The 13,214-nt window shown below is 30.0% G+C and overlaps 1 protein-coding gene across 3 annotated transcripts in view; it reads right to left on the bottom strand.

Moving 5' to 3' along the window:
• LOC106458293 (ras-related protein Rab-21-like) overlaps positions 1-13,214 on the bottom strand; it is a 41,065-nt gene that overhangs the window by 22,727 nt on the left and 5,124 nt on the right. For all 3 annotated transcript variants that reach the window (XM_013917789.2, XM_013917788.2, XM_022384461.1), the window contains exons 2-5: positions 10,043-10,207; positions 9,286-9,345; positions 5,566-5,673; positions 909-1,027 (exon numbers count right to left, since the gene is read on the bottom strand). In XM_013917789.2, the coding sequence (XP_013773243.1) occupies positions 909-1,027; positions 5,566-5,673; positions 9,286-9,345; positions 10,043-10,168 (413 nt within the window). In that variant the 5' untranslated portion in view covers positions 10,169-10,207. The remainder of the gene's footprint in view (positions 1-908; positions 1,028-5,565; positions 5,674-9,285; positions 9,346-10,042; positions 10,208-13,214) is intronic.

The following is a 13,214-nucleotide window of genomic DNA, read 5'->3' as shown; positions in this document are numbered from 1 at the left end:
GGTGGTGACTGCTGCTCAGAGTCTTCCAAACATAGTCACTTTCCTATCAATGTTTTTTTTGGGATCACTGGGAGCAGGATCCATAAAAATGGAGAAACTTAAGTGCCCACTGACCCCATCCATCATGGAGTCCTATAAGAGGATGCACTAGAATGCTAAAATAGAGCACTGTAATGATGCCAGGGTTTTGTGGGCACTATACCTAAACACCAGCATCAGACACAATGTTCACAACACCCATTGAGGATATCCAACACTGGTACTTAGTTGATCTTAGTCTAACAGGACTAGCCAACTGACCCTGAGGGAACCACCCTAAGGCCACCCATCTACAGGAATTCAAGGCCAAAGTGATGTGTTAAAGTACCACCAATATAAACTGGCCCATCAATGACACCTCTCAACCACCAGGATACTCTCCTCCCTTTCACAGGATGCCATGCACTGTAAACATGTGGGTGGATGTTTGGATCCCAGAGGAGGTAAAGTGAAGATACAGAACCTTCCCTGGGAGGTCCCCTCATCACTTACAGGAATCCATCTCAAAGGGTCTGCTTGATAATTGTTGCCTTGGCATCAAAAGTAAGGTTGCAATTTATGTTCCAACATTAATAACCTCTACAGCTGAAGAACTAGTCCAATATCTTTCAACAATTTCAAACAAAATATTCTTTTAAAAGCTCTAATTCATTTTAGTTTTAAACTATGAAAGACTTCTTCTTAATGTCTGATTTGTACACCTCTTTTCATAATTATAAAGCATCACCAAAACAGAGTAACTCAATAAACTCAAAATATTAAATAATGCATGTTTCTATGGTTCACTTCTGAGTTGATACTGAACATTCTAGCTGAAAGTAAAATCATGATTACATAACACTTTGAGAGTAAAAGTAATTCAAACTTACGAATCTGCTTCCTCCAAAGAAACTGCCCTGTCTTTTTCAAGATCTATTTTATTACCAGCAATACAAAGACACACATCATTTCCCAACATCTTACGAAGCTCTTTTACCCATGTTTTCACCTAGATATGGAAGAGTATAAAAATACACAAACCATCAAAGGTTATGTTCAAATAAAGCTGTTTCTCATCATCATTATGACTCAACATTATGACTGTAAGAACTAACTAATTAAACATAGCTTACAAGTACATTCAAAACAACTTTTGTGATAAGAAAAAGAAATGTGCTGAATGCTACCGAGGTTCAGGAACTGCCTTTTGGGGGATGATTTTGGTGTACAAGTACAATTTATAAAACAAAAATATTGAATAGTAGTCCAAATAGTAGAATAATAACTGTGTCACTATCCACCAAGATCCAATGTATATTCCCAGTTGATTGTTGGATGAAAAACAAAAATTCCCAAGGTATCAATGTTTTCTGTCTAATTGCTGTTCATGTAATGATAATTTTAGGGTTATCATTCCAAATTTCTTTCAATCTCTCAAAAAACTTATGACTAGAATCAACTTGACCATGAATAATTTTTTTTTTACTCTGTGGAAGACAAATGACCAATTTTCATGAGCTTTCACTGACACAATGTAAGAATGTATCCAAACAGGTACTAGTCAACAAATAAGCACACTTTCATTTGAAAGCTGAGGTACTACAGCTACACATTATATATTCCTAATATGATCATTCACATATATCAAAAAATTCAAACTACTTCGCCAATGGGAAAAGTAGTTACAGAGGAACATTTGTGTCAATTCGCAACCTTCAGATATTTTGGACAGATGTTCACTTTTTCTTTTTTTTTGATAGTTAAGGTTACATTTCTGAAAACAACTTTTTATGATTATGGAATAAAGATTACTTTTTGAAAAAGTTATCAGCATTATGATTAGTTTTAAGAATGTTGAAACCTTGTAAAATTAACAATAAGTAGCCATTCCTAGTCCTTTTTAGTTAAACATTAAGATTTAAAGCTTCATTCATTAAGTTACTTTTTAAGTTTTTTCATAAAACATACAGACATGTCAGTAAAATATCCTGATGAATTAAACTTGAAAGGAGAGTAAAAGTGTAAAAAGTAATGTGAAGCTGAAGTCTTACTCTAATATCATCATGCAGTAACAAACAATAATTAGATAAAATTATTTTACTTTGATAAAAAAAATTTCCAACAAAAAACTAATAAATATTTTCCAAAATTTCCTGTATAATGCCTCAAGATATAAAATCATATGAAGGACAAGTCTGATTACTTTCACAAAGACTGCTTCTCAAATTTACTGATAAACATGCCACATGGAGGATTGGTTGATTTTACCCTTTCGAGACGGGTGAAAGGCCATGTCATCTTGTTTGTTGATTCACATTCAAAATTTTATTGAACTACTATTTCATGAACTTATGCCATACTGTAGATTATAATTCAAATTTTAGTACTATATATTACTCAATTTCTGAATTTAAAAGTAAATATTAAAAAAACACAGGTAAACATCGATTTTGTGTGTCATGATGGTATGTTGAATGCAGCACTGGTTCAAATTAGATGTTTGTGAAGTCAAAATACTAAGTCTATAGTTTTGTACGAATTAGAAACTCAAATTATTGATAATGGCAAGCTAGAATATAAAATAAAAACCTTATCTTTTCCGTTTATTAAGATTATTGCTCATGTAATAAATCAAACACAGTGGCACCCTGCCCACCTCTTTCCATTTTTGGAAATGCTTCCTTGTATACACTTACTTCTATATATGACATGAATAGCCAACCGGAAGTTCAGAATGTCACCCTAATGGCTTTCTCAGCCATTTTAATGGGCTTGGATGCCATTTCTTTCTTTTGAACCAAGATTTCAAGGAGGTAGGGTGTGTCTTTAGTCTGTTCAAAATTTCATATTTTTTTGGACTAAAATACATCGTAGTTACTAAACTTGATAAATTATAGCAGAATACTATGATACTGATGAAGTAATTTATGATTTTTTAGTTATTCAAATGTATATATATATATAAAACCTAAAAAATACTTTGTTTCATATCCTTGTACAAAATTTTTAAAGGGTTATCAACTTACGTCAAGCAGCAACCTAGTACAAAGGTTGTAACTAGAAGAGATAATTTTTTGCTTTACTTCTTTATTTTCAGTTTTATGTTTAAAGAAAAATAAGTTTAAGAATTTATTTAAAAATAGCAATAATCTATATACATGTATAATGTATAATAATTGAAATGTAACCATATTTTACAAAATACTAGTCTACTATAACACAGCCAAGACAAGTTACTTTGTATAACAAGCACAAAATGGTTGCGAGGTCAGTCCCAGGGATCAAGCCCATGCTGAAAGAGTTAAGTGAAACAGCAAAGTTACCATGTATAACTCACAACATGGAAATTTAAATGGAATTCAATCAGAATTAAAGTTACAACTGATCAGGCACTTGAATTATGTATTTTTTCAAAAAATATCTAGAACATTTCGCATAATAAAAGTTTGCTTTAAATGAAAGAATGCAGAGTAAAAAAAAGCAAAAAAAGTGTTCCAGATAAGATGCATACCCATGTAATTTCCCATTTTTTTAGATACGAGAAATGAACTAGAAATGAAAATTGTGCATACCGAATATGCATCTATTCAGTTGTACGTATATCATTCATGTATAGTGAATATTTTGGTGCCACGTTTTTTGACCTACATTAATAATAAAGAAGTTCATTTAAATTGTGAATGTATCTCTGTATAAAGGTCATGACATGCACACTTTTACCTATTCGTATCCAGAGGTGCTGGATGACAAAAAAGTCACTGAAATTTCAAAATATGCAAGTCTTCAGTATCAAATTTCCATTTACAGCATTGTAGTTTATTTCAGGAAGTAAAATAGTCATTATGTCAAAAGCTTATCTGGTGCACTGGAAAAAGTATTTATACTTGAGTGTTCAAGTGTTTTGAAAATCTTTAACTCACAGTGGAAGAGAATATTTAATAAAATTAGCTACTCTGAAGCATAACCAAGAACTTTTGTTAAAGGTTATTCCAAACAGAGTTTATAGTGTATTTTAAATTTTCCATCATATATATGATCACAAGCTTTTGATGGTGGCATCGACACTTCACATAAAAACAATATGAGATACATTCAAAATAAGAGTATCTTTTGAAGTCAAATTAGTAAACTAAATTAATTCAAAATCAAAAAATCTGACACTTAGATGTAAAAACATTTTACCTGTTTTTAAAAAGTGTGTTTCCTTATACAAATATCTGATTAGATAACAAGAATATCCTCAGCATACAAGTTAGAACAATTTTGTTTTACAGTCACAGTGTAATTGGAACTACTGAATAAAATGTCTTGCAGATGTAAAATAATTCTGTACTTTTGCAACAATTATTATATATAATTTATACATACAAATAGTATAAAATACACTGGAACTAAACTATTGACAATGCATGATAAAATTATACCTGTCCACTTAAATTTCAAAAACGTACCTGGTGAACTATTTTATTAATTGTTGGTACATCACAAACTTAATTTCATTCAAACTCAAAAACTGTCATTAATGACTTCATTTGTACTGTTCAGCAAAATATAAAAAAATAATATCAACAAGCTAGATTTGCTGATGCTTCTCCTAAAACAAGATATCTTATGATCAATTTAATTTTTATCCCATGCTCACATATTTAATTAATTTACCATTTTTCTAAAAGTTCAATATAAAATCCATATTTGGTAATGATAAACATTCTAATTTTTTAAGTAAATAAACAGTTAAGAAGAAATTGTTTGTTTGTCAAATTTAACAAAAACCTACTCAAGGACTATCTGCACTAGCTATCCCTAATTTTGAAGCGACAGATTAGAGGGAAGGGAGTTAATTATCTCAACCCATTACCAACTCTTGTCAAAATGAATAGTGGTATTTGATCATAATTTTTATAATGCACACACCCAACAACCTAAAGTGCAGAGCATGATGTATTTTATCCTTTGCCATAACAGTGAACCATGGAATCTGAGACCCACAGTCTGGCATGCTAATAACTGGGCCACCCTCAGCCCACAAGCGAATGAACTAATAGTCTTCAGTAATGTTGGTGCTTAGTTTAAGCTTAAATCTAAAACAGTATTCATATATTTAAACAAATCTTTCATGTGTAAATAAAATGTTTTTTTAAAACTAATAATATTTTTGGAAGAAAAAAGCTCAAACTAACTCTGATATCAACTTAAACTGTCACTTTATTTCACACAAACCTAAGTACAATATGAAATAGTGTTGTTCACTTAAAAATCATAATAATACTAAGTCTTTTTAAATATAAAATTATTTTATCATACTCCAAAATATGAAAGTTTCTACTGTAAACTGAGTAATATTATCCTTTTCTATTGCTTGACTCTAGAACTTTAAGTTGTAAAGCTTCTCTTACAATAAATATCATAACCTAATATTCTGAACAAAACACACAGTCACTATTACAAATTTATCTTCATCTTCACACACACTGAAAAAGTTCTAAAAAATGTTTGTAAAAACAAATTATTTTTTATACAAAATATTAAAATCACACTAAAATTCACCTTTTGGAATGAATCTTCATCTGTTACATCATACACTAAAATTGCACCATTACTATCTCTATAGTAAATAGGACCAAGGGCATGAAATCTCTCTTGACCAGCTGTATCCTGCGAAAGAAACAAACAAATCCCCCCAAAAATTAAATGACTATATGGAGCACATAAATGGCCATATATTTGCGTAATATTATTTTCAAGAATTCACATGTTTCATCTATAAAACAAAATCTACTGTGAATACACAAACAGCAAGTGGAGTAAGCCTGATTGATATTTGTATACTCCAGTTTATACAATAAAATCTTATGTGAAATATATGAACATATTTAATACTAAATGTACTTCTGCAGAGTCCCTAAAAGTGTTCTGTTTCAAGAGTAAATAAAACCAAAATTAAAAGTAATAAATATTTTTATTTCTTGCTTTTGAAGTTCATGTCATGCTGCATTGTGGCCTATAGAGTGCATAATTCTTCCAGTGATTCGCGGCATGCGCAAGTTTTACTGACATCATGACAGTACTAATTTCAATGTTAAGTGTCTCTTATGTGATGTTATTTTAGTGTCTACTGACTGACAACACACTACTGTATTGTGATGCAAGTGGTTAAAACATGTGACCCCTCCAGACGGCCTTTGGCCCCTTTCAGGGAAACAACTTCAGATACTGTGAAAGAGCAAGTTAACAAATCTGAAATATTATGAAATATAATTATCATACATATAGACCTAAAATTTGATAGCACATTAAAAAATATAAAACTTAAAATGTGACATTACTTGGCAATTCATATCCACATCATTTATATCCACTTAGATAATGGTTCTCAAACTGGGGTAACCCCCCCCCACCCTCCCCGATTGTGTTGAATGTATCTTGGAGGGGGGAAAGCAATGAGAAGGTTCGTGAAAAATATATAAAAATACCATACACACCTTTACTAATAGGTAAGTATATATCATGTAAAACTTACATTACTGTATACTAACATGCATGTCTGTTAGAGCCTGTGATGCACTACCTTTAATATTTAATGATAGTATAGCTTATTTATCATAATAGTTTTTTAACAATATACCTCTAGATACAAGCATGCCAAAGTATGTGTTTCAAAATTTAATTATACTACTCAACTATCAATGTATGTCAATAGGCTTGGTATCAAAACAGTTTATAATACAAATTTTCACATAATCTGGGTTTTAATTTCTTAATTTCAAAAGCAAATATTCAAATATATTCTCAATCTTCACTTCCTTGTGTCACATGATGCATCTCCACTACAAATTTCCAATTTTACTTTTCATTTCTATGCTGCCGTAGGATTAAGAATGTCCAATTAACTATAAAATCATACTAAATATATTGACAATCAAGAATAAAAATTTGAATTTCTAATCTTCTTGCTTTACTAAGATGTCACTAAATGTTTGACACCCATAGGACAAGTTCTCTCTCTCTCTTTCAAGACATGTTTATAATTCTCTCCAACATTGCTATTGGATATGTTTATAACAAACAGAAAGTGTAGTTTCTGAACTACATGAATCTGATGATTGTTTATTTTGCCACTTGTAACTTGCAGAGAAATCTTGAAATGTGTTCCCTAAAGTCACTGTTTTGAGCAGTAATGGAATTTGTTTAACCTATTAACAGTTTAACTAGAAAGCCATTTACATTACAAGGAATTTTTGGACGTTCTATTCTAGTGCCTGTTATATTCCTTGTGTTAAAACATCCATCTTTGAAAGAACAAGAATTAGTTTCTGGACAACTAATGTAGTGTGGAAAAAATAGGTTTATTGAAGTACATTCTCAAGTACAAATAGGCCTGTTTACTTTGGTAATTCTTAAAATTCTTTTTTTCTTTTCGTATACCCGTATTTTTTTAATTGTTATATATTTTTTTAAAAAGTTATTAAAATGCAAAATTTAGAAACTTGTTAGATTGGATGATAAACATATATGAAAAAACATTATTTAAGCTTCACTAGACCAGCTTGAGATAGCTGTTATGTGATAGTAAGTAGACTGCTTGTTCATACTAAGTTCTCCCACTGTGGTTAACTTACTGTTACATTTAACACCTTTACTTCATGTAGGTCAGCGTGTGCATGTCACAGCCTTTTACAAAGTTACATTCAAAATTTATTTAAACTATTTTATTATTATTGTATATGAATAAACTTGGCATCAAAACACAGTTAATAAATAAAATTTTAATACTGTACAAGTTTTCAGTTTTTAATTTTATAAGGAAATATGAGAATTGTGACATTTGCTCTCTCTGTCTTCCATCTTCTCTAATGTATTTATCTCCCCTCCAAGAAGTACAGAATTTAATATAAGTTACTTATTGAAATATATCTTTTACTAAGGAAAGCAAAATTTTTTATGGTCTTCAATCTTATTTTTTTTATGAAGTCATAAACAAGAAAATCAGAACCACTTGTCACAACCTTTCATAAATTGCCAATAGTTCTTTCTGATGTTTTATACTATACTATTTATAATATCAATAGAAAGTTAAAATTTCAATCTATCAAATGATGCACTATACTACATTATTTTCTGTAAAGCAAATTGACTATTTCCTGTTTCAGTTTCAAATTTGTCTTAACATTTTATTTCATATTTTTCAATATTTTGTTTCACTGTCTTTGCTACATTTGTTGTAAGTGAAAAGAAAATAAGATATAAAGTATCAAGTTTCATCTAAAAAGTTTTGATATTCAATTATGAATTTGAAGATTATGCAAATAAAATATGAATACTGTAAGATAAGAATATTTTTATTCTCAGCATGAAAATCACCTTTCACACAGACTAACTCAGTAAAGTCTTCACATATTCACAGACAAATCTTTAGTAAACGTATTTAAAAAAAAATTTTTTTTGCATACTACACACATAATATTGACTAAAAACTTAACTAATTTCTTGAATAAACACTCAGTACTTAAAGGTTATAGTACAGAGTTTCATGATGGTTACAAAGTCAGTCAAAATGAGCCCATATACAGAGTCATTCAATATAAATGATAAGTATGAGTATCAATAACATAATTAGTGTCAGGTAAAATAACCAGTTAAAATGATCTTATGATTAAATCAATAAAAGTCAATGAAATTATCAACTAATCAAAATAAGTGTTTTCTGTTATTACTATTTTTGATTATTCCAACTATCCAAGTTCCATACGAGAATAATCAATGAGCAAATTCCACTAATCTGCCAGCTCTAATATGTACATGCATGTCTATGAGATAGAGCTTCAAATGACAATAATGAAAGGAAGGGGGACTCTGTTTAAAAAGTTTGAGAACTATTGTACTAAGGGAGCACAACTTTTATTTTTCACTGATATTTTGTAAGTAACATTACATTTGCCAACAGGTAAAAAAGTTAGTTTCAAACTCTAGCATGGAATCAGAAATTACCATATTTAAATTGAAACATGCAATATTATTTTCAGAACTTGTGGCATCGCTAAATAAACCTTTGATAATCCTTTAATTTTTGATATATTGTTAATCAACTGAAGAAAAAAAACCTTTTGAACTTCAGTCTACTTTCATCACAATTTCTTACCACAGTAAGCATATTTCAATAGTCATTTCTTTTAATATGGTCAAATCAAATTAACACTAGAATAAAACCATGAAAACTTGAAAAATATGATAAACAATGCTATACAGCTGACAAAATGCTATTCTTACCCAAATAGCCAGACTAACTCGCTTCCCTGCAATGTTCAATTTTTTATTCAGGAATGATGCCTGTAAAATGAAAATCTTGTATTATTGTCTTAGAAAAAATAAAATAATAATGACAATTTTAGCACAAACCAAGGTTTCTTTCTTGAAAACTAAAGTTAATATTATGTCATTAAAATTAAATAAACATGTGTGCTGTAATACAGAAATATATCCTTTGTGCTTGATTCATTAATTAGTGCCTAAAAAAAACATTAATTGCAAATAGAGTACCAAATTCTAAATAAGACATATAAAGTATCTCATTTACATCTAGTTCCTTTATACATTTATGAACAGGTACTCTACTGCAGTTTCAACCTCTCACAGTCTAATAATTCTGAGTTTTAAAAGCTGACTGCCATACCTCAAAAGTTCTGACAAATTCTATCCCTGCTAACATTAACATTTTCCATACCCTAAATGTATTTCTAATAGCTACTTACTTCTCTGCATACAATAGCGATTGCTTGCATGTATGTTTAATATTTTGCACATACCAAAAGCCTTAGAGATATCTCCCACCTAAGACATGCGTTATAAAGTGAAATGTGTTAGTACATGATATAATCATTATGCAACAACAGCCCTCCACCAATATGAGGGCAACATATCCTCCAGGCACAGAAGATCCCCATAACCACTTGCACTCAAAACCAACTTCATGGACAGTACGTAGACATATGAATAAAATTAATATGTTGTTTACACAGTAGCATACCTGAAGTGTACTGAAATGTTTGTCATTGAACTTGTTTTCCACATAACGCAAAACTAGTGATGTTTTGCCAACACATCCTTCTCCCAGCAATACCACTTTAAATGAATGACTTCGACTACCTGCCATATTATCTTTCTGTATATAAACCTCCAAAAACTGGCAGATCTGTAACCATAAAAAAGGTTTTTGGTAACACTAAGAATTAAACTGAGTAGAAACAAGAAATACATATTTGACATACCTTTGAAACACATTCTAGGATGAAAATTAATTAGAAAACAACACTAAAATAATGTGGTTATTTGCTTCAGTCATGCAAAACTATGATGTTGGAGGTTTGAGACCTACTTAAGACCCTGGAATAAAGAGAATGTCAATATTCATGGAAGTATTTACAAAAAAAATAATTTATCAATGAGCAATCTGTGCATGTGTTAAATGATTTGAAATATAAATACTGTATGAATCTGTACATAATGGTTCTAATGTGTCAATCAGACTGAGCATATAACTGTAGTATGTTTCATGTAATATAAATGCACTCTACTAATAAGCATACATCATCACTAATTTAAAACCAACTGACAGTTTGCTTCAACCAAACAATCTTTGTTAGTAGCACTGTCTTTCTTGCATATATATATATATATATATATATATACATATATGACACATACACACACACCATATGTTTCTCACAACACCTGTACTGATCTCAAAATAAGCATTGCCACAGAAAATTCTCATCCTTCTAGAACAAAGGTTGTCAAATTGTGGCTCACAGTAATATGACTTGTGGTATATGTTTCCTCATATAGCTTACACTTACAAATATGTTTTAAGATGTTGAAATTCTTTTAAGACATTAAACAATCATATTGGTTTAAATAGATTTTACCATGATAACTTTATTTCTATTATTTTTTTTACATATCATAATTTGCTCCACAAAAAGACAAGTTTAAAACATGAATAAATTCAATTGTCAAAAACAAATGAAGAAATAATATGTACATACTACTTATTGATAAGGTAGTGATTTCAACTAAATTACTTGATAATACAGAAAATAAAATGAAGAAAACCAAGAACAATTCTGAAATCGTACAATACTTCAACTTGTGATAATACAGTAACCCCACCTCCTTTCACATAAGTCCAGTTTTATTATATACAGCATACATGCATCTGTATTACAATATTTACATATTTTTGTTGATGTATAATATGCCTTGTTTACTGGACCATGTTATTGTATTCGGAAGCCATTCTTTTACAAGAGTTCTTTGTTTCCACAATTTCTATAACAATCCTTCATTAACAGCTGAAAATTAGTTTTTATATGCTTTATACATATATATCATAAAAATTTTGAAAACTTTAGTAGCATGCCGTACTACAATGAACCATCATCAGATTACTTGAAAAAACCAAAAAACATTTAGGTAATTTCACTGAATACTTAAATGAAATCATTTTATCACACCCAAGACCTTAAACAATTTTTTCATATTTAAAATCACACTGATTTCTAGTGCTAATAGCAACAAGATAACAGACTAGTATAATGGACAATACCCTGAAACTTTTAGACCCCTGGCAGCAAGAGTTGCAAGTAAGAACAACTATAACAGTATTACAATGCATTAAGGTGTTATCCATAGAGAAATGCTTGTAAGAAATTTACAGATAATTCAAAATCTAATGATAAACACTAGAGCTTTTAATACCAAATAAACTCATTTATAAACTATAATTTCACACTTAAAGGAGTATACTTATCTGCTAACCTATATTCTATATCAAAAATAAAGATTATTTAATTGAAACTTATCAAAAGAGTTAAGAGAGAATCAATCTGACAAAGTTGTAATTTTAAAAAAAAAATGCAATAAGGTACGTCACCCTTTACTGTTCCATACTAAGTTACACTTCATATATCGTATTGTAGCAAAACGAACATAATGATAAAACTGTCATTTTGTAGAGATAGTGTAATTTTAATCAATTTGCTTATCTAGATGGATAAAAAATAAAGATTATAATGTAATGTAACAGCAAAAACTTACAATACATGTATTTAATAACACAAAACCATTATCAACCAAACTTTGTCAAAACTTCCTGATGTTCTGTTTCAAATGAATGAATGAACACAGCTTCAGAAATTCAAACTACGTTCTTCAACACTTTTTGACTTTTTTTAGGTAAGCACATCTCTAAAGTAACAGAATTAAGTTACACCTGCACTTTCCTGAAGGTACAAAAGATACAGGGAAAAATAGCCACGTTAATATTGATGAAGAAAACATTATTATTTTCAAAATTTTCTAATTTAAATTACAAATAGGTAAAGTTCAAAAATCATCATTCATGAAAAAAATGGCAAAGCAATTACCATGCTCAGTGTTTCAGTAAAATATATATAAAATTCAAAGACAAATAGTTCCTAAGCTCCATTTTCTTTTGCTTATTTCTAAGTTTTGGAAAGCACGACTATTATATTAATTCCAATACTTCTCAATAATTATAATGCTTCATTTTATAAATTGTGACTCTAAATGGGAAAAAAAAACACTTTGTATAAAAACTTAAATTTGCCAAATACAGTTTCTCATAATATTTTAGTACAAATACCAAAAGATAACATATGCACATCTATATATATCAGTTTTAATGCTTATAATGTACACTTACTCTTACTTGCTAATATTTTTTACCTTTTGGTACAAAAGAACAATTGTACAACAGTCTACTCAGTTGTGATGATGCTGTACTTAACCAAACATGAAGATGTGAATTATATATATACTTTTGATTGGATACCAACCTGTAGCCAAAGAGTAATGATTTCACACCACCTGAATCATGAAGAAAATAAGCAACACCAAAGTGGACAAACTTTCTAGTCCACCTGAAGAAGTCCAAAATGCAACACCCCAAGCTCGAAATGATGGGATCGTGTATGCCATACTCAACTGAAGGAACAAAATACATTCGGTTAGGAATTATGAACATTCATCCTTAATCCCCAACCAAGTGCATATGGAACCTAGGGTGGGATCACTTTGCATTTGGAACTATGAGGAGATAGTGGACCTCCTTCCATGAACAATATATAACACTGACATTGATCAAATAAAAGGGCCATATACCCCCCCCCCCCCCAACA

Source organism: Limulus polyphemus, unplaced genomic scaffold (assembly GCF_000517525.1).
Source record: "Limulus polyphemus unplaced genomic scaffold, Limulus_polyphemus-2.1.2 Scaffold440, whole genome shotgun sequence".
NCBI lineage: Eukaryota > Metazoa > Arthropoda > Merostomata > Xiphosura > Limulidae > Limulus > Limulus polyphemus.
Note: the sequence above shows the minus strand (reverse complement) of the source record. Positions and strands in the feature narration are given on the sequence as shown.